We start from the raw sequence: 21876 nt of genomic DNA, 5'->3' as shown, positions 1-21876 counted from the left end.
GGTAGCTAAATCACAGCGCGGCTGGAGGCTGGCCGGCCCATTCTGCGAAACCAGTTGGGCCAGTCTAGCACTAGTAGATTAACCCTCAGTGCCCTTGAATCACGCCTCACATCGTATTCAGCAGACGCTATTTTAAGACTGAAACATGCTGCCCGTAATTGCAGCTTACACGAAAAAATCGACAGCAAAAACATGCACTAATTGTTGTCCAACAACCTATTACCATTTTTATTACCCCGTTAAAAGTAACACCGCTACACATCGGAGCTTCTAAAGCAATGTTTCTTTATAATATTAACGCGTCGAAAGCTCGGAGATTTCGTTTTGAATAAGGCTATGAACAGATTCTATTGTTCCCAAAAGGTCACGTTTGTCTGGCGCGCAGCGGCCGAGGTCATGCAGTTGTTCTTTCGCTTTGTTAAAAAGTACTTTGTGTCATTTCGAGTGGTCAAAGAATCATGTTTCTAGTTGTTTTAGTTGCTCCAGCGGACGTTGTGTAATAAAAACAAGTCATTTAATCTAAGACCGCGAAAGGCTTTTGCACTTTCAGAGTCAGACTTACGTTGCGTGCTCAACAAGTTGTGTAAAGGGCTTATTACACTTTACTAAATTCAGTCGTCTAATTAGGTTTGTCTAATTAGGATTCTAAATAATTTAATGAAACCTACCTTCCTAAATGCGATTACATTTGACTGAATTTAGTGACTGAATCATTTAGACGACTGAATTTAGTCAAGTGTAATAAGCCCTTTACTAAGCAGAAACTTAAAATTCTTCTAAAGAGCTTATTACATTTGACTAAATTCAGTCGTCTAATTAGGTTTGTCTGATTAGGTTTCTAAATGATTTAATGAAACCTACCTTCCTAAATGCGATTACATTTGACTGAATTTAGTGACTGAATCATTTAGACGACTGAATTTAGTCAAGTGTAATAAGCCCTTAAGAGTAAAATAGGTAGAAAGAAAATTAAACTGATCAACGAATAACAAAAAATCTTATCGGGATCTTTAATGAAGAACAAGCGAAATTATTTTACAGCTTCATAATTGGCGATTATTTTAATTGTTGCACATTTTACAAGAGAATAATCTCCTTTATTACTCTGCAGTTGCATGAGCAGATGCAAGGTTTTAAATAGTGAAGTAATTGTCTTACCTTTAGGGCGCAAAAAATACAGGACGGTCCGAGGCAAGCGTGGCCAGTGAGCTCGCGGAAGCTGCGCCGGAATATATCCAGATGCCAAAGCACCTGTAACATAAAACAAAATATTAAAATGTATGCTTACAATACCTTTATGAACTAATTGTATATCTATAAAAACCCCTGATGAGGAGCACAGAAGCTTACTTTAATGAGTAGTTTATCAGTTCATCAGGCAAATTAATCAGTTAACATTCGTCTATAAAGCAAATGCTTTATCATCCATCTGAGTGTATTTATAGATATAAGCTTAATGCTTATGCGTCAATTTCATTTAAATTCCTCACATTAATTCTATGAGGCGATTAAAGTTGGGAACACGCGCTCCGCAGGTGCATTGGGTAACTAGGCAAGCTAATTAATGCCTATATGACTATTTAAATTTTCATCCAGTGTCAATTGGGAATACGTAAATAGAAGCAAAGCTAAGTATATGTAAAGCTACTAATTTCAAAATCCCTTTCCTTGGCTTTACCACGGTTGTTTATAGTCTACATTCTAAATTGATCGTGTAGTCAATAGTTTCACCTGCCTGTTTGAACATTTGATGCAATTAAACAAAAAAAATACGATGTTTTAAATTTATAATATGCTCTAATTGTTGATTATGACCCGATTAAAACTTAAATGTTTGTATTTAATTATAAAATCATGCACTTGCTGTCTCTGAAATGTTATTTCAGAGTACCAACTAATGAATTATTTTAATAATTGAAAGCCTGATAGCATCAGTAGGTTAAGTTAAAGGCAGCACATGTTATAAAGACACGTTAAACGTTAGGTGCACGTGTTAACGTCAGGTGTGTCCCGACATGTGTCGCGAAGACCCCGATTATACAGAGCTATGGATAAGAAACAGTAAGTTTGTGAGCTATAGGATAATCCATCCATTATATTCTGTCAGCGTGGCATAATGTGCGAAAAAAAATAATTCAGTTTTTGAAATGCACCTGGCTTTGATGACAATGTTGACTACAGCTTCAATTTACGTATTCATTTATATAACTAAGGCCCATCGAAAATACTATACATAAATATATACTGGCTAGAATTAGGTACATTTAGAACGCAATTAAGGTACTCTGAACTAACAATATAATTAGCAATTAACTATGGCATAGATAATCAAGATAAAAGTTGTGCACGATTCAGTTTCATTGGTCACAACGCCTACATACTTCCTGCGCCGCCCACACTAGGTAATATTAACACAGAAATACATACATATGTCATCGATTGACTACCATTTTTTTTTGCATATTCTAAATATCAAGTTGAACAGGTACTCATTAACATTTCACTCCAGTTTCGTCAGAATAAATGTCAAAATGAATGGAGCAGATTGTAATAAAAATAAACAAATGTATTCATTTGTATGTATATTTTTGTCAGAAGCTTTTGCATGGAGTTATGAATTTGCATTTTGCAGTTTATTTTAATAGAGTTCTCAACACTTTCCGTCCATCGATGCATCAACAATGTGTTGATACAAATTGCTGACGTACTATAAGTCTACGAGTGTCTACGAGCACCTTGCGAGCACAAAAGCCAGCCACGCAAAAAGTGTCATTATTCCAATTACATGCACGTTCGATAAGAAAATTGTTTAGTGTTTACTACAGAATTTATAGTAATACGTTGTATGTATGCAATTATCGTATTTATACAGTTAGCAGGCTCCTAGGTTCGCCATAAGATCCCTCACTCACCTGTTATTATAATGAGATACGTCGGTGGCCAGTTTTTCGCGATTTTGGCGGGCAGGTGCAACCTAACTCGTCTCGAGCAGATGTCGAATGCTCACTATAATATACTTCGTTTTATTTTGTATCTCGAGCTATCATGAGCCGATTTCGAAAGGTATTTATATTCGAATCAACACTACACTCTAAGTGGCATACAAACATTTTTATCATAATTTCGTTATCTTTACACGTGCTTGGATTTCGTAATATTTATAACTTTCATTTAACTTTTCCAAGACTATGTGTGTGCCAGGACAATATACAGGAAGGTGCAAAAACTGGAGGAGGAAGGATGACAGATGCGCTCCGTGCAAGTGAAGCACGCGCACCGGGGGCGTCATGTTCCGCGAAATGAGCGCGCCACGGTAGCGGCAGATTAATGCTGATTTTTCTAAGTCACGTAACTAAGGTACTGTTAGCGACATACCCCGCGTGGACTGCGTAAGTAAAACCACATTAGAACTAGTTCTAGTCGCAGTAGAAATATCAATGTGATAAAACTCTCCACATCTCGATTTCAAACGAGCGAAAACATTTGAACAACAATTTGCTCTAGATTGTTTTACCTGATACTATTTATAGTTTTATCTCGTTTTATAAATGCAACTTATCTCAAGTTTCAACATATCTACGTCATGAAAAAGTGCTTGTTTGCACAACAAGTTATGACGAACGTGAAGATTTCGTTGTATTTCTATAAAAGCATGTCAAACATACGGAATAAAGGCTGTGTCTTCAAGCAAACAGGGTATAAGCCTGTCTTCACACCAGCGGTACAATACCGATAGATTCTGGGGTTCGTGTTAAGTGCTAGACAGAGGCTCCGTGTGTATGCAGCCTACATGAAGTGGAGCTCGTGACAAATAGATAAAGTTTCTCGCTAATGGAAGTTGGGACGTATTGTCGCCAGATAACGATTTCGAAATGAGACGGTTTTGGGAACAACGGTTCTTGTCAATATTTACCTTGATAAGAGGAAGGTGGTTTCGTTTCAAAATTGATAATAAAACATTGAAATAGCGAGCTATATACTTTGACTAAAATGAGAACACAGGTATTTTCTTTTTTAAATTTTGCATAGTTGTTGTGATGAAAGTGATTTTCTCACTGGCAGAATTCATTCTAATTAGCATAAGGGTAAAACTCTAAAAATCCTTTAGCAGTTACAGACACATATTAAGACGAGTGAAGAAGGCATTAGCTTATTCTAAGAGGCTTTAACGAGTAACATACGTCGGCTAACGGTATTTTGCGTTTGAACGTATACTACGGGTTCAAAGGACTAATAACACTGACTACTCTATTAAATGACTGATTTGTTGAGTTCAAATTACTTAATCAAGTCAAAATAGTAAAGGAATCATTTTATAACTATGCAGTATGTGACCAGTTGCATCCAAACTGTAAATCTTTCGACTTGCTTTACTAGCCTGTGTTTATATTATGGAATCACTCGTTACTTTGCGGAAATCTATGACAAAAATGTTAGGAAAAATATGTAGCGTTAATTTCGAGCACAAGCGGGTCAACTTCTCCTGAAAATGCCCAAAGGGGCGAAACACGTGTCGAGTATCCAAAGCCTCGATTTACTATCTCGCGGAAATTAACGCTACATAATTTTTCCTAACATTTTATAGCCTGTGTTTACCTCTATTCCGATTTCCGATATCATTTATCAAAGTGCAGTGAACCGTGAAATGACCACTTTAGCGATGACTACTTTTTACGGCGAAACAAAAATTATACAGCATACTGAAAAGATCAACTGTTTTGTACATAATTCGACACAGATATTTGTTAAAACAATTTCATATTTATCGTTTGTTTGCAATCTGTTGATTCTGCTGAGTTTTTGTTTACGATTCATGAGAAATGGCAATGACCTGAAACGATTACAGTAAAGTTCGTTTATGTTCATAATATTTTTCATCGTTATACATTTGTGTTTGTTTATTTACAGTTTTGCGTGTGCTACGTATACATATTTATATTTCAATATTTTTAGTACTGTATATGAGTTATTCAAAATCACTCCTGAATATTAAGATGTTAATTGTACGATAAACCTTATTTCATTTCATAAACGTAGCTAATGCTGTCTGTTAGCAATAGAACACCAATTTTCTGTCGTGATTTTGATGATCCCAAGCCAAGGGTGGGCTATTAAAATATTTGACACAACTGTTGCCAACTCAGGCTTAGTCATTCCTTCTAACAACATTTATACTATCCTTATAATTAGTCGTACCGCGACTTAACAATGAGTTAATCCGCCTGATAAATGTAGCTAATCTAATTGCATTACTGCTATGATTTAATCACTTCGTTTTTGCTACAAACAACGTGTTGAGTAGTATTTTTTAAGAAATGAGAAAGGGAGAGGGTCAATTAGTACACGTTTTTACGTGTTATACACACGAGGGGGCGCAGTGATGCGTTGTACATGTATTGAATAATATATAGAAGGAAAAACCACGATTTGATGGTTCGTGAGTCGCGTGGGAAGCCGGCCGGCCGCACCAATTCAACATTACCTACAGTCTTAATCGACAAATAATCTGTTATATAACTGTATACTTTATCTAGATTTTTTATCTATACAAAGAAGGTTGTGTTACACACGTGTAGTTTTAAAAATCACCTAAATAACCGTATACAATTGATAATACCCAATTAGCATACGTTAAATTAGCTACGCCTAAAATTAAATCAATTTATGCTAACCTTTGTTATTCAAAGTGCTATTAAAAATACTAATTATACTTTTATCTTGTACACGCATTGAACATAAGTGGAAGTTATAAGCGGAAGTAGTATTTGAATCAAAATATAGCCGATGCGCTTCCCCTACGGAAATGGCTCACCTACACTTGACCGTTTAATATTTATATGAACCAATGTGTTTGATGGGTTATTTTTTACTTGCTTTTAGCATGGGTATGAACAGATGGCGAAAAATCGATGATTTTGTAATTATGATAGGTCATCAAAGTGTTCAACCTGTGTGTTCAAAATTATAACGTGTGGTCTTTATAAAGGTTGGGTTTTTATGAATAATGATTCACCATCAATATAGTTCTACGTCGTTTTTGTTGAATCTGAATTAAAGTCTTGATTTTAAATAAAAACTGCACACTTCTTAGTAGTCCCCTCAGGGAATATCGTGAGCTTTGCATTAGCTAGAGGATATCATTAGACGTTATATACCTGTAGTACTATAAAATAAATAATTACACGTATAATCAATCTGAGATGTAATTACCTACAGGCTGTACAATATTTGTGCACAATGTTGTGTTTGAATACGCCATCAAGGTTTAGAACACGGAAGATTAAAACATGAGCGGAGATGTCATAAGGCAGGTAGGCCACTTCTTCTAGGTCAAAAGAGTGGAGGGGGCATGATCAAACCGATCAGTTATTAGTCGACTAACAAAACGTTCAGGTTCCTTGATCATCTGTAGAAGATTTTTTGTCTGACAAAACTGGGCGGGTTCCAAAGATGGCGTATGATTGGGTAGCCAGTACTTTTCTTATCCCTCAAACCCCCACATTTTGGCGACGTTGCTATCTTAGGACATTATGACATCTCCATCGTCTGATCGTCATTTTCTTGTCCATGGTCTAGACGCTAATAACAAACTTAGAATATTGCGAAAGTGGTATTCAAAATAGCGTTAACAATGATTTATTGATCATGACACAAAACACAGTTAGAAAAAATTGTGACCATGTGTTCATTTGCCGAAGCCTTTAGAAATGACTCATCAGATAAAAATTTAACATTCCTGAAGAATATTACTTAATTGGCAAATAACATAATGATCGAATTGTGCAAATTACTGTATAACAATTAAGTAATAACACCGGTCTTTCTAATTAGAAAAGGAATTATTAATATAGGACTTAAGAAACAGCCCTAGGGAAAAAGAGGAAAGGTTAGTGAGAAACTTTTGCTCAGAAGTGGGATAACATAGGATAACAAAAAAGAATCAGTGTGTCAGGACGCTAAACCCGAACTAGACACATTTTTTTTATGCTGCCAGTTTCAGGTAATTCCACCGTCACGGTCTAATTAAAACTCAATTAGGTGGAAAACAATCACAGGTATGACGATACTCTGATTCAGGTGAATGTACCGTGGAATGAGCTGACTCAGTGTCACTACGCGCATGCGTTTAAATATCACAAGATAGCGCCATTCATCTGGTATGTTATAACAATCTTTATTTATTGTAATAAAGAGGAAACATGTTTCTGTTTGTTTATTTGTACCCTAGACTCTAGAGGCTCCGAAAGTACTGAAAAGATTTGAAAAATTCTTTCACTATTGTAAACAGGACTATCCTCGAGTAACATAGGCTATATTTTGTTCGAGTACGGAAAGAAGATTCCCCGGGACGCGAGTGAAACCACGGGAAAACTACGAGGATACTAATAAAAGGGAAAATTTTTGGCTTTGAGACTGTTGAACTAACTTGAAAAATTACTTCACTGTCGGTAGCTACCTCTAGATAGGCTATATTTATTCGGGTAAGTGCAAAAGTTCCCTCAACATGTGAGTGATACCACGTGAAACAGCTAATATGTAATACGTGATCTCAATGGAATTGATGAGTCGACTTCTCGCATACACTCGTCATGATGTGATGTTGCAATCAATGTTTAATAAATACTTAGGTGACTAATACATTGATTTATATAATGTTGCTCTCTTTACCTTGTTATAAACTCATAATAATAAACTATACAAGTCTCTCTCAGCATCAATCGTCATTTGTTTTATTAATAAAAATCTTTTATAAGTCAGCTGTGCATAATAAATGGCGTATTCTTATAAACAGGCTTTTATTAGATAGACCTGTATGTAGCTATGTAATAGCATACAAGTAAGATAGCTTTAACCATCTTCCAAGGACTTTCGAGTCATATTTAGAAAGTTCAGATGTCAATACAATATGATTAAACTGACAAACTAAACTGTTTATATTAGTAATTTTGTACTATTAATTTATAAATAATCCTATTAAGTAAAAAACTATAGTTACGTTTCAAAATGTAATACATACGTCACAGAATGGCGACGATCTTCAAAGTCTATGTAAATGTATTCTGTCATCAACAGCACAAGACATTTTACACTTTCTATACACGCGTCAGATTTGAAAGATAAATTAACGATCAAAATATGACAAAGCGAGAGAAAATTACTTTCTTTGATTGCTATCGTTAACAGAATAAGTAGGTGATTACACAAACTTATATTCAGAGAACTGAATATAAGTTTGTGTAATCACATAATACATGATTAAGTATGCTAAAAGTTTCAAATTATCTTATAACAACCCTTATTTATCAACCCTCTGGTCCTTTGCTTTGCTCATATATAACTTACCTCCCCACTCAGAGACATTTAACGGTAACTTAAGCCATTCCTTAGTGAAGGATTTGTATGACATTCCGTCACTAAGGAGTGACTTAAGTAATCTTTAAATGTCTCTGAATGGGGAGGTTAAACCTGAATCTCTATAGGTATCTAATGGAAGAAACCCCATGAAAATCTACTCAGCAGTTTTTGAGTTAATGCGTGCAGACAGACGGGGCGTAGGACTTTGCCTGTGGTTAGATTTGCGGTACTTCTATTATTAACAGTCGATGATTGCCAGCCACTATTAATAAGAGATGATTGACCGGTGAAAAAATCAAAGTTATACGGTTTAAATCCGAGAAGAGAACCGGTCGGCGTCGAGTGTAGCGTGTGCCCAATTTCCAAGAAACCACATCAACACCAATTACTTTTTGATATCGTCTGAAACGAGGGCTAAATAGGTATTCATTAAATACAAATTAGACGCTCTGTTACTATAGTTTAACAGGAGATAATGCGACTTAAATCTAAGCGAAATTATTATAATATTACTGTCTCAAAGTCAATGTCTTCTGAAATCGGAAGGTTCATCGGAAGGTACAAAGATTTAAATATGTAAATGAAAACCGATTCAAAAATCTATCCAAGAATAAGTAAAAGGATTGTTCCATTTACGCATCATTAGCACTCACTGTCCGAAACGAAAGACCCCAAAGTTCGAATGCCATCGCATTACATACGGTCAAAATCTGCCCCATTACGAAGCATCCCCCTTCCTTTACAAAAATGGGGAGATCGGCCATCCGTGCAACGGCCACTACCTGTGACTATAAACGTACCTGTATACGAAATCCCAGTCTTTAATTATATACAAATAAATAAGTATAAGCACTATGGAGACTTTTGTCTCGCTTGCACAAACTCAAAAACAGCTTTGAGGTATTGTCGTCTCTTTTGTTCCTGTGCGTTGATGTCTTTTACTCCAAGCGTAGGCCCCGTAGGGCTACAGTATACGGAAAATATACAGATACTATTTTTGTTTGCAGTCGTAGCAAAACTGAGCAATGAGGTATATTTATCAAATAAGCAATACTTATACGTATTTATTTTAAACACACGTGTAGCTGTTTATCATAATTAGATAAGCATATACAAGTACAACATATATAACTTTTCCCGCCAAGAAATTACATAAATTCAAAACAAAGTTAAGACACAGTTTTTATAGTTATTTAGACTACAACATTCTTTATATTAATACGTATGTTGCTTTCCAACAATCAGAAATTGAATTTTTCGAAAAGTATCTGAATTTTCGAATATACTATGCAATGTAAGATGTAATCGCTTATTTTAAATTGGAAACACGGAGGCTTCGAAGGGCCGCGGGAGCGGAGGGATCGAGATTCACGACACACGTCCACAAAACCGGACCCGAATCAATTGCCCTCCATTTTATAACTATTATAGAACTCTATTTTAACTTCACATGTTTTATTTACGAAATTAAAACATAGATAGGAAATTCTCACGTTTACAAATCAGAATATTGTAGAATCACTTACATAAATAACACGCTGACTGATAGTTTAAAAATAACACGTTCAAACACTTTTTCTGACTATATTACATGCATATACATAGAACATAAACCCAAAGAACATGACTTTAATTCATAAAAACACAAAATAATAATAAATTAAAGTGAAGGCTCACCTTCGCGCTGTGATACAGAGCGCTGCTTCGCGTTATCTTGGCTTTCGTCATTATAAATCCTTGCAATCCGTCCAGAAATCACAGTACACAGTTCATAACACATTTATAACAATCATGTTTACAAACGTTTGTCAATTAGTTCGTGAGGGAAGTTTACACGCGGCACTCGCGCCTCTGTTTACAATGAGAGCGTACGTGGGAGTGTTCCGAAGCGCGTACGCCGCCCGTGACGGTAGCGCCACGGCTTACTGCGGCGAAGTAACGAACTAAGCGTACAGCGCCCCTAGCGGCTATAGCAGGAACTACGCCCAGGATTTTGAGCGGCGGCCATCTTGTTTTGTGCCCGCGGGATTGAGTCGAGTAAAGATGACGCGAACAATAATTGTTGTTATTATAAACTCGTCAGGAGTTGTACATTTCATCTTAGGTAATGTGACATTCCTTTTAAAGTGTAGTTATAAAATGATGATTAGAAGTTTATTTCAGGCTTTAGTTTTCTTATATGTTGACTACCTTCTAATTACTAGTTTACTCAGGAACACTGTATGATAAACTTTTGATTTTAACTTTGATTGATTTTTACACAGTCAAATTGCATCAAAACTAAACATTTTAACGTTAATTTTAAAACCTGCCAAACCGAGTTAAGTTCAAAAAGAATAATAATATAACACATTACCTGTTCGACGTTTTTTTTTTTCTTTTACAATCCTCGCTTCGGAGCAGGTGGCCAAAAGAAAAAAGTTTGAACGTGCGAGGGAGCACTTTTCGACGGCGCAGCGGGATGAGGGATTAAAAATGTTTGAAAAAACCTCCATCGCACCTTGCCGACTATAATACGTAATCGCTCGTAATACCTTATCAATTCTCGAGAAAATTTCAAATCTTTTTCTTTGTAGTACATTGCGTGCGTGACTTGTATAGTAGTAATAGTGTGTCTACGCATAAAATTTCTGTAAGAAATAGTCTGTTATAGAAGAAATGGTGACGTAAATGATTATGTATATGTGTGCAGAGTAAAAGTAAAACGGATTGCATTCGATAGGCCGTATTATTTGCATGCTATTCTAGACATACAATTTTTTTTACTAATAAACCAACAATGAAAACTAACATTGTTGATTTACAATTTAATATTAAAATTACATTTACACATAGAAATCAAATTACACATACATACGCACGCACACATTTGCATTTGTCCGTGAGCTCAATTAATTCTAAACAGTTGACAATCGAGTGTTGTCAATACATTGTATGTTGTGGATTCTGTTTGGTACAGCTCAATGAAAGTGGCGCAACACCTTGGAGGTACTACTGAGGTACTATAGAGGTACTATAGTGAGTAGTACTCAGTCTCTTGTTAAACCAGACACAAAGGTTTCAAGTTCCCTTTGTCTTTGCGCACGTGCGGACACCGTTACTTACGCACGGGTACATATCATTATGATTTGAATAGCTTCAGAGGTAATGAGATGCCTCAAATAAAATGACCACAAGTAGGCCAATAAGTAGTCCTTATAAAGGACTTATAACTTATATAATTCTTTAGCGGTACTTTTGGAAAAGAATACTCCATTTATATCAGTAATCTTATTATCTTACCTTAAGGAGAGAATCGATAAAAATAAAACAAAAACTGTCGTCTGTCGAAGCGCTTAAGAGATTGCTCCACTCGAACGGTAAGCGTCGGGACTAGCTACGGATACTACTTATTCCATTCCATAGTAATTGCGTAGTGGGCTGTTTGGCCCAATTATACACTCCCGTCTAGTTAGGTGAGAAATAGAATATAGCTAGCATGACGACGGATTGAAACTATTATTTTTACTCACAAAATTGTGGGTGTAATAGCATGTTCAGTTACGAAACTACGGCCAGAAAAAGTGTTTATTGGTTGCCACTTAGAGTTGCTATCGAGCTTGATGATAGGTTTTCGCAGAAGCGGAAAGGATCTTTATAAGTGTCCACTTTAAAACAGTAATCATTTGAACTAATACAAAATCTCTTTTTTTGTTTGAAGTCGGTTAAAACCCTTCAAATCCTCGTCACAGCTTACGCAAACAAAACAGAAACAACATTTATTTGCTCGTGCAAAATTGGTTTGCCTTATACAAAGCATCCAATTAGGTACGTCTGTAGCAATTTGTACGAACATCGGCGGACATTATCACAGATATAAGGGCAAGGCCAGACAACTGAGGATTCAAAGAAGCCTTATGTTTATTAAACCATAATAATGTCCATGACGCACGCATTCCTTGCACCAAAGAATGCAGAAGGGATTGCGTTAATAAGAAATCCAGGGCCGTCGAGATGACATGAAGGCTTTTAAGTCGGAGGCTGTAATTAGACGTGTGTTAACGACCACAACAGATGGCTGCTATTTGTCTCCTCTGTATGAAATCTGTACAGTTTTAATTGTAGGGGGGAATGTGATTTATAGACTCTAGAGTTATTATTAGTGGTAGATAAGGTAACATTTTTATGAAGAGAGACTTCGAGAGATCTCGCCATCATACGTAAAAGTTTGGCAACTTTAGACTTAAGAAACACACCTATGTAATTATTAAAATTTAATTAAAAAAAAAATCTTATTTCCATGTAAGGGCTTTATTTGTCGAAGTTCGCGCAAGTATGAAAATATTTTTATGGAAGGGCAATAATCATAAAATCTTTTACCGCTTAAAATAAAGGTTTTAGCGATTGCAAGAAACGAAGCATAAAGATTATCCTGATGTACTTTTTAGCATATTTTTAAAGAACAGTTTCTCAAGTACTTACAATCTTACTCTTTACAACTTTATTCGTTAACAACAAAGTACCCGTTACCAATTGAGTTGTTTTCAAAAAACGGTCAACATAAAAGAGTTTTACACTTCCTATATATTTAACCCTTTCTGAACCAATCTAAATCTTATTTAAGTTTAACAATAAACTTAATGGGAATTGGAAGCACGAAAGGTTATTTAGAAAATAAAGATAATAATCTTATCCTTTGTAAGCTTCTTTGTAATTAGCTAGACGGTTTTTTAATCACAGATTAACGTAAAATGTTTTATGATTTATTTTTATAACTGGTATTCAGAACTCTATGGAAGCAGTTTAAGTAGGATAATGTGTTTTTAGAATTGAGTAAAAGTTACAGCAGTAGGTACTTTAGGGTATTGAGTTGCCCGTGTTACTGGGTTGAGGAGGTCAGATACTGTCTACTTTTAAAACACTGGTACTCAGCTGCATCCAGTTAGACTGGAGGCCGACTCCAACTTTGGGAAAAAGCTAGACTGATGATGACTTGAGACTGATACAAATACTAAAAGGTTTTCTTTTGTTATACAGCAAAGGCAAGGAGGTAATTTTTTTTTTAGTTATATAGCCAGCAATAGTCAAATTAGCTACAACAAATTACCTAAACCGACACAGCTCTTTCTTAATAATCTTCGTACACCATCCTCAAGCTCCAACTTCATTTATTTTTTACAAACCTAGCTTTTCGATTAATATAAGAAACATACTATATGCAGGCATGTGTGTTCATTAAAATCTATATAGTAAAATTACAACACCCCTAACCGGTTTTTTATCTCGTACTATACAACAATATAGCTGTCTCATTTACTCTTATGGCACTTGTACTTCGTCATAGCAAACTAGTCCTTGGGTTTTTAAAAATAAGGTTTGAAATCCCTTGGCATGAACGACGTCGTACATAAACTGTTGATCTTGTAGTAGGTCGTAGTAAGATGAAACGAGTTTTGTGCTAAGAGGAAATGACCACTTCGCTCAAAAACTCATTTACCGTTAAAGAAACGTCCAAATATAGTAGGACATACATAATAGATATCGTTGCCTTTATCCTGTTCCGTAGATAATATAATTGAATGACGAGTAGATTTGCAGGAAAAATAGTAACAAATAGAACCTTAAATTGTAGATTAACAGAAACTTTTGTGAATTCAATCTCAAAATTATTCAAGACTCAAACTTAGGCTTAACATAGAACTAGAAGTAACTGGCATTATATTGATATAACTCTAATGGAATGTCTCAATCAAAGATGCGCAAACGCATAGCAATTCACCGAGCGCCTAGTGAAATGAAAAAGCAATCATTTGCACGGCAGCGCGGTGGAATCACATTTCGAGAAGGCGCTAGAAACGTTAAGGATGAGTAGCTATTGATACAAGCATCACTTACTCATACTAGCAAACCGATTAAAGGAGTAATGTTATATATCATAGCACATTATACTCCGTTTAAACAATGGATCATAATTAACTCGTTGACAATCAGTTTCTAATAAACTATCTTCGCTATTCTTCACTCTAGCCATTGTTCTGACGGTGACTGTTTCCCAGATTAGTAAACTTTCCAGCGGTGTCTCATACACTAGTCTACCTACCAGGAGCGCGATTCTGCTAATTCTACTTTAGCGACATACGATTCACATCCGACTGAGATCCAATCACAACTCAATTACGATTGAAGCGTATGTGGCTCTCCGCTATTTTTTCTTTAGCGACATACGATTCACATCCGACTGATATCCAATTACGACTCAATTACGATTGAAGCGTATGTGGCACTCTGCAATTTTTTCTCCTTAATAAACGTTTTATCCTTTTCTGTGATTCAATAATTAATCATATTGTCTGCAAATTTAAGATTGTAATATTATTGTAAAGCAAACTTCCGTATAGACCAAATGAAATGTCATTAAAATACGATTGGTCTTATATAAGTAGCAGAATGCCCGCTAAGGTTAGAACTGCCATTGCGATTCAATTTTTATCCTATCGCCACAGTATTACATTAGCAGAATTGAGCCCTAGATACTAGATATTGTTAGGTTGCAAGACATGCGGGTGCTACTACGTTTGAAACTGCACGCAATTCCCACGACCACCGCCATTCACAAACCCGCAACACTTGAAACATTTAAGTACCCAGACGGGAGTAACGAACTACTAAATAACAAATATTGTTTGCCAAAAAACTTATGAACGTAAAGAATCTTTATAGCATAACAAAGAGAAAAAGTTTTAGAAAACAACTTAAATACCTTCGCTTTGCATAAATAAATATGCATATGACACTATTTTTTAATAATAGAACGATTATTCCACATTCTTGGACGATTTTGGTATTTTATTATGACGTCAAACATGATAATAGCTTCATAACAATTGGACAAATCCCATGGCATTTATCTTAATAACTACAAATTATTGATCTTGGCGAAGGTAACTCGATTTGTTTTTATGGATTAAACTACAAATAAACCAGGTAGGTCAAATAAAAAACCGGCGGGAAACTGTCGGAAAAACTGATTTTCATTTATATGACCCACTTCATGCACTAACGAGTTTTTATTTTTCAAAGGGGCTTGTAATTGAATTGTGAAATCATTTCTATTGATCCCTCCATGTAGGAGGTCTTCTCTATTCAAAGCCTGATTTTTAAAATGCAATGCTCACGACTTTTTCCATTTTATGAGCACCACACAAGATACATACATACATAATTTCAGATATGCCAAGTGCTCCAAAAACAGTCGTAGCTTTCATTGTTCGTGTAGACACATAAATTGCCGCCTATCTGTGTATCAATTTACATGAGAGATGAGCACGAAACTGGATCGTCCACAATATCGCACGAGGTTTCACTTAATCTATGACCGGTTTGGTCACTGAGCCTTATGGACGTTTCCTAAAAATTTCAAAATCTAACCGACCCACAGACATGGCCCACTCTAGGCCAAGCACCGGCAATATTATATGACCACTTAAGTTTCTGAGGTTTACAAATGGCTCTCGAACCTCTCCGCCACTTTTATAGTTTCCAATCTTAATTTTATAGCCAAGCGAGAACAGGTTAACGTCCAAATGATAGTCGTTGAAATACCTAATTTACATTTTATTATCAGCCAAGCTTAAATGATTATTTTTATTTAAAGTTACGGTACTATTGTCTCCGAAACTAGGATCAACACTAAAAATACAATTTTGAAGTTGCGTTATCACTTTGATTTTGCAGAAACTATGAAAACATCTTAAAGTAAGCATGTATGGTTGATTTGACTTGATTTAAATGTAATAAATATTTAAATGTTTCAATAATGGTTACCCCAATACTTATCAAAACTTCGTGAAGTTATCAGAATTATCATAACAAAGCTCATGCCCACGTGGTCGCTCTCTTATGGTAAACAATCTCTATTACTAAATAGATGTTTATATTACCAAATACCTTTTCTCAAGAGATGACCATAAAGTAATAAACTGCTCACTTTGTGGGACGATTTATGATCAAAATGATGACCATCTATGAGGTTCCTGTCTAATTGGTTGCACAAGAAGTTAATAAAAACCAATATCCAAAATAAGTAATAGACTTTTATAATTGGGTTATGAAAAACCGTGAGCAGTAGCCAATACTGGTAACATTTACTAACAAGACTGGATGATGTGGGCCCTTTAATAAAACCTATATGTATGTTCCTTAATCAGCGATGACGTTACAGCGTTTTTACCTACCTACTTTTTATATTCAAATATAAAGCAATAAAAATATAAATAAGAAAATCACGGACCGCGACTAGCATATAATTTCTCACGGCGATCACGCATCGTATTCAGCGCGTGGCTGCGCAGGCGCCTACCCGTGGGAGTTCGAATGATCCAACCGATACTACGTAAGAATACGTATTAGGAAACTGTTACCGATATGGTGGCGATGAAGTTCAATCGCAAGAAACCTCTGGAAAGAGTCTATAAGGACATAGAAGGAGTTATCATTGAAATAGCAATACATTTATCAGAGAAGCTTCTGATTTAAGATTTGGATGCCGAATTAAATCATTCCTATTTCAAAATTGGAAAGTGTTGATGTTCATTTGTTTTGTTAACATGGGGCAATTTTTTTAGAAGATGTTTGTAAACATAGTAACCACAACATTGTAATGATTTTCAGAACAAGCGGGAAGCTTGAAGCAACCGCGGTCCCACAGTTATCCCGCTACCATAAATTGATACAATTGTTTCACGAGACTTTCAATTTCAAACTGAGTGTATTGGAAATAAATTGCTACTTTACCATTTAAGTCTGAATAGAACAAAGGAAGGAACATCTTATTTATTGAATTAAGTTTGCATAAATTGCTTATTCCGAGCACAAGTTCACATGGAAAACCAGGGCTCAGGAATGTTCTTTCGACTCAAATAAAATTTGATTTCGTCACGTATTAATTGATTCAATCTGTTTTCACATTGTGTGAACAAAGCAAACCCCACCCTATTAAATCACAACAGTGGTTTCTAACTTTCACATATCAGCCCGTATCCGCATGAAACAATAAAATTGCATATTCCATGTCCTTTCCAGTCACATCCTTCTATAGACTTCCTATTAGCACTGCTTCCTTATTGCAGTGCAAGAAATTGCCTGTAATTCAAGGTCCTGGCTTGTATCTGTTCAACCTTTGACCGGGCACCTGTCAAGTGTTGTAATTAGATCGTTACCCGAAGCATGGCTCGCCGGTCAAGCTTGGCTGGCTTTCCCACACGTCTTCGCGGCTCAGGCAGACCCTCCTATTCTGATGATGAGATTAACCCGCACTTCCAGATATACCGATACGCAACTACTTTTGTCTACGTTAATAGCATAATTTGCTTCGGTTGATAACGGAGAAATTATGGAAGAATGAAACAAGTATTTTCCTACATATGTATGTTAGCAGATAAATCTACTGATGTGCGTTGATTTGTGAAGTAACTTACACATTTAGGTTACGCTATGAACTCACAATCCAGTTTGACAGTGGCACACCTGCTTTTTACAACAGGCTTTAAAGATTAGTCGACACTTACTCATAGCGTGTTAAAATTCACGTCTATCCTAAGCCTTATTGCTACTTAAACCGAAGTTCTTAATTTTAGGGTGTCGTTAACGTCAATGCGGTCGTGAAACGCTCAATGAATTACGACATTTTGTTACAATGGTCTATATTCGAACAATGGAGGCTTTTTTACCAAGAATTAGTCACAGGAGGCATATCCTTGAAGACGGTCAGGAAGGGTGAGTCATCAAAAGTCGCGGGTCGCGGGGTCGCGGTTCAGTGCGCACAACCGAACTGTGCCAATGTACTGCGTGAGCGCAGTTATGTATTACATTTGTCTGTTCATATAACTTTACTGTCTTAGTCATTAACGATAACAAAGAATAGCCTTGTAAGGGTTTCTGAATAAATTGCATCAAGTAAATAGGGGGTCAAAATTACGTTACCTATTATTTGATTTCAGGTTCACGTTCAGACACATTTCTTTAGAGGACCGTTTGTACAATCATCAAATAGCCTCACATAAAGCCAAAGCATGCTAGAAACATTACATACCTAAAATGTATGGACGATTGTGACGAAACAGACTAAAACAATGACAGACACAGCGAGCAATCAAGCATAGTGTCGTACGACAAACTCTATTGAGATGCAAGTGTGACCAAACGGCCAACAGACCGCTTAATGGGCTTTAACTAGAGACCCATTCAACCATGTGACCGATAGGGTATTAAACAATTGAAGGGGTTAAGCAAGAAACGCCTAAATGGTTAAAAGGAGGGAAATGCAATGAAATAAATAAGATAGACCTGTTTAACAATTGTCTCCTGAAATATTCTGATATCTTACGTAGGTACATGATTTGAAACTGAATGTGGTGAATTAATACATAACCAACATTACATCATATTTCTTATCAAATCTGAAAAACATATCCAGGTTAGGGAATGGCGACAATTGGGCGGTATTTGCATCATTTTCGGATAACGAAGGGTCCAATTTTATCTTCATCGGAAAAGCTTCAGCAGCGATAGACGACATCTGACCATTTTTTGCATATTAACCCAATAATGTTTTGGGGCTGAGCAACCACGTCCGTAAACATTAGTCTAGTATTTAGGTAAAACAAACAGACTCGATTATTTCCGTATACATGTATATTTTGATGAAAATGAAGGTTATCATGATGATGTGTGCCTACTAGAGATACCGATAAGGCCTAATCAATGCGGTCCCGCATATCGACAATAAATAATGTATAATGTAGTATGAAATCATTGTTGTGTATTACGTTTATGTATTTAGCGGTCTGATCTGGATAAATTGGATTGAAAATAAATAAAATGGCATCGCCATATGTGTCTTTTATTTTCATTGGATTGCTGGTGAGATTTTTTTTATCTTCAAATTAAATGTCATTTTAAATCTGTGATTTCGACTTTTAAATTGTTGATTTTTCATTTGATTTTGAATAAAAGTTTAATAATTTGATTTAAATTAATTTTGAAATGTTTTTGAAAAAATCAGGAATTTGTAATAAAAATTATTTTAAATTGAAGTTTAATACGGTAATTTAATTTAAATTAGGTAGGTTTTTGTATAGTATAATCTTAAGTTTTCATTTCAATTTAACATAAGTTATTTTCTAAATGCATTAGCCCAAAATAATTAACGGTTTCTACATACTTTTGGAAAATTAACTGTTAATTTTATGTTGTTACAGGACATGCTAGCAGTCCACTTCGTATTGCCATATCTAGACAATCATATGAAAGAGCTGGGCTTTAATCATATTCAGATTGGGTTAGTCGGAGCTGCATTTTATGCGTGTCAATTGATATCATCACCATTTATGGTAAGTTGTCGGTTTAAGTTCAAAATTATTAACAAAAAAAACCGACTTCAATAATGTTCCTAAATCTGACATTGTAGGGGACCTAACTAACCATACATTTTGCCTACTACCTAACCTACCTACCTAACCTAACTAACCGCATTAAATTCGCTTCATCCAAACGGGAGATAATCGTGCTTAAATATACAGATCATACTGAGAACCTCATTTTTGAAAGGTTAAAAATTATACCTTTACACTACAAGTGCATTTACATGTAATAGGATTAGATTTCATTCATATTTTTTTGTTTTATTTTCAGGGCAGCGTGAGTGATATAAAGGGAAGAAAACCAGTATTATTGATCAGTTTGATTGTTTGCTCATTTGCTTATTTCTGGCTAGGAATAACATCGTCGTTTTTTGTTTTCCTTAGCCTACGCATTGTCTTAGGTAAGTTGAAAAACATATTTTATCAAAGAGAATGATGAATAAGACTTCGTGTGTCATTCATCTCTTTCTCGAAGTTATAAGATCTAAATGAACTTTAAAATCAACATAATAATATGTCTTTACTCTTTCAGGAATATTTAAACAAACGCAAATACTTGCTAGAGCATTAGCGCCGGACTATCTTGACGACCCAAATGATGTATCTATTCTCTATGGAAAACTCCTGTCATTGGGGAAACTAGGAACGGATCTAGGAACTAATTTAGGTGGCCGAATCACGAAGGCGTTCCCCAAAAGTGGATTCACTATAGCATGTGCATTGACAACACCGTTATACTTCATAATTTTACGTAAGTATTTTTTACAAACATATCACAAATCCTTGATACTTTCGCTTCATATATTACCCGTTGAAGGTTGTACTACAGACAAGTATACTACCTATACTTATTCCTAAATTTATAAATCGCCGTAGACGCATCCGAACCATAAGAATTTAAACATTGCTCTAATATTTCTCAAACAGGACATTGCTCAAATATTTTTCAAACAAAACATCTCAAACTGTCTCACTTTTACAGGTTTAGTCAATGGATTGCCTGAAATTTCTAAAGAGAAGAAACTAGAAAATCCAGAGCCAGAGAAGAAATCGCCAAAACTAAATAATTCCATCACTGACACATACAAACAAAGTATCAACAACATTTACAGCATAGACTGGAACAAATACTGGGACATATTTCTATTCAAACTCATTTTGTCAACCTCTATAGGTTTATACTATATGAATTTTACTTCATTTCTAGAAACAAACCACGAATTATCATCCGACTACATAGGCTATATTGGTACCTTCCAAGGAATTATTGCCACTATAATACTTGAAACCGTTTTTTACTCAAATAAGTTGTATCGAAATGATACTGATTATAGTCAGAGAATCTTCCATGTTTTTCTAGTCTTAGTTTTGTCGTTTGTAGGCTTAGCTTTAGTATCTAATGTTTATTTGTATGTAGTATTAGTAGTGCCGAAAGCAATATTTTTCTCACTTGGAAGGATGGTAACTTTAAATGTCCTGTGGAGTAGAAGTGAAGATACCAACCGTGGAGTACTCATAGGATTATTATATAACGTAGGACTTATATCTAGTGTTATAACACCCCTCAGTAGCGGCTTCATTAATCATTATTTAGGTGTTAATTATGTATTTTACACAGGTGCTATGTTAGCATCGGTAGGCCTTGTTTTAAGTTATCAATCGAGAACAAGATCTTTAGAAGAGAAAATAAAATAGATAACTACATTGCAATCGTTTTATTGATCCCTTTTAAAACATCTTCAAAGTCTAATAATTTTTTGATTGACCATATTTACCACAAATTGGTGACATAAATAGGTATAAGAGTATTTTTAGTATTTATAAAAATTGCGATTTAAAGGAATCCGCTGGTTCACAATGACATCGCATTCAATCACTTATCAAATCAGCTGAAAGGCAATTTGTAAATGCCAACTTTGTAAGATAAGGTAACACAAATCTTTCTCACGTTTCATTACTACCACAATATAATAGAAGTTGCATCATTTTCTAATCATTTCACGATTAGGCCTTATTTCCGTGTCGGTCTTACAGATGAACTGTCCAAAATGATCGGAAGCCAGAAATTATAGAGTTAACTCTGATTCCATTTCCGGACACACACGAAGATGTTTTTTTAAAT

The 21876-nt window shown here is 35.4% G+C and overlaps 2 protein-coding genes across 3 annotated transcripts in view; one reads left to right on the top strand and one right to left on the bottom strand.

Moving 5' to 3' along the window:
- Positions 1-21876, bottom strand: part of LOC110383912 (uncharacterized) — a 74196-nt gene that overhangs the window by 25921 nt on the left and 26399 nt on the right. Inside the window, exons 1-2 of one of the 2 annotated variants that reach the window (XM_021344874.3) lie at positions 10033-10241; positions 1159-1251 (exon numbers count right to left, since the gene is read on the bottom strand). In XM_021344874.3, the coding sequence (XP_021200549.3) occupies positions 1159-1251; positions 10033-10083 (144 nt within the window). In that variant the 5' untranslated portion in view covers positions 10084-10241. Of the gene's footprint in view, positions 1-1158; positions 1252-10032; positions 10242-21876 lie in introns of those variants that run through there. The other variant, XM_049838589.2, reaches the window with a different exon arrangement.
- Positions 19100-21459, top strand: LOC110383936 (major facilitator superfamily domain-containing protein 9-like). Its single transcript, XM_064037244.1, has 5 exons — positions 19100-19254; positions 19593-19724; positions 20026-20155; positions 20287-20505; positions 20737-21459. The coding sequence occupies exons 1-5, from the start codon at positions 19213-19215 to the stop codon at positions 21447-21449; spliced, it is 1236 nt and encodes a 411-aa protein (XP_063893314.1). The 5' UTR covers positions 19100-19212; the 3' UTR covers positions 21450-21459.

The sequence above is a fragment of the Helicoverpa armigera genome, chromosome 12 (genome assembly GCF_030705265.1).
Source record: "Helicoverpa armigera isolate CAAS_96S chromosome 12, ASM3070526v1, whole genome shotgun sequence".
NCBI classification, from domain to species: domain Eukaryota; kingdom Metazoa; phylum Arthropoda; class Insecta; order Lepidoptera; family Noctuidae; genus Helicoverpa; species Helicoverpa armigera.
This window is presented reverse-complemented; position numbering and strand designations above follow the sequence as displayed.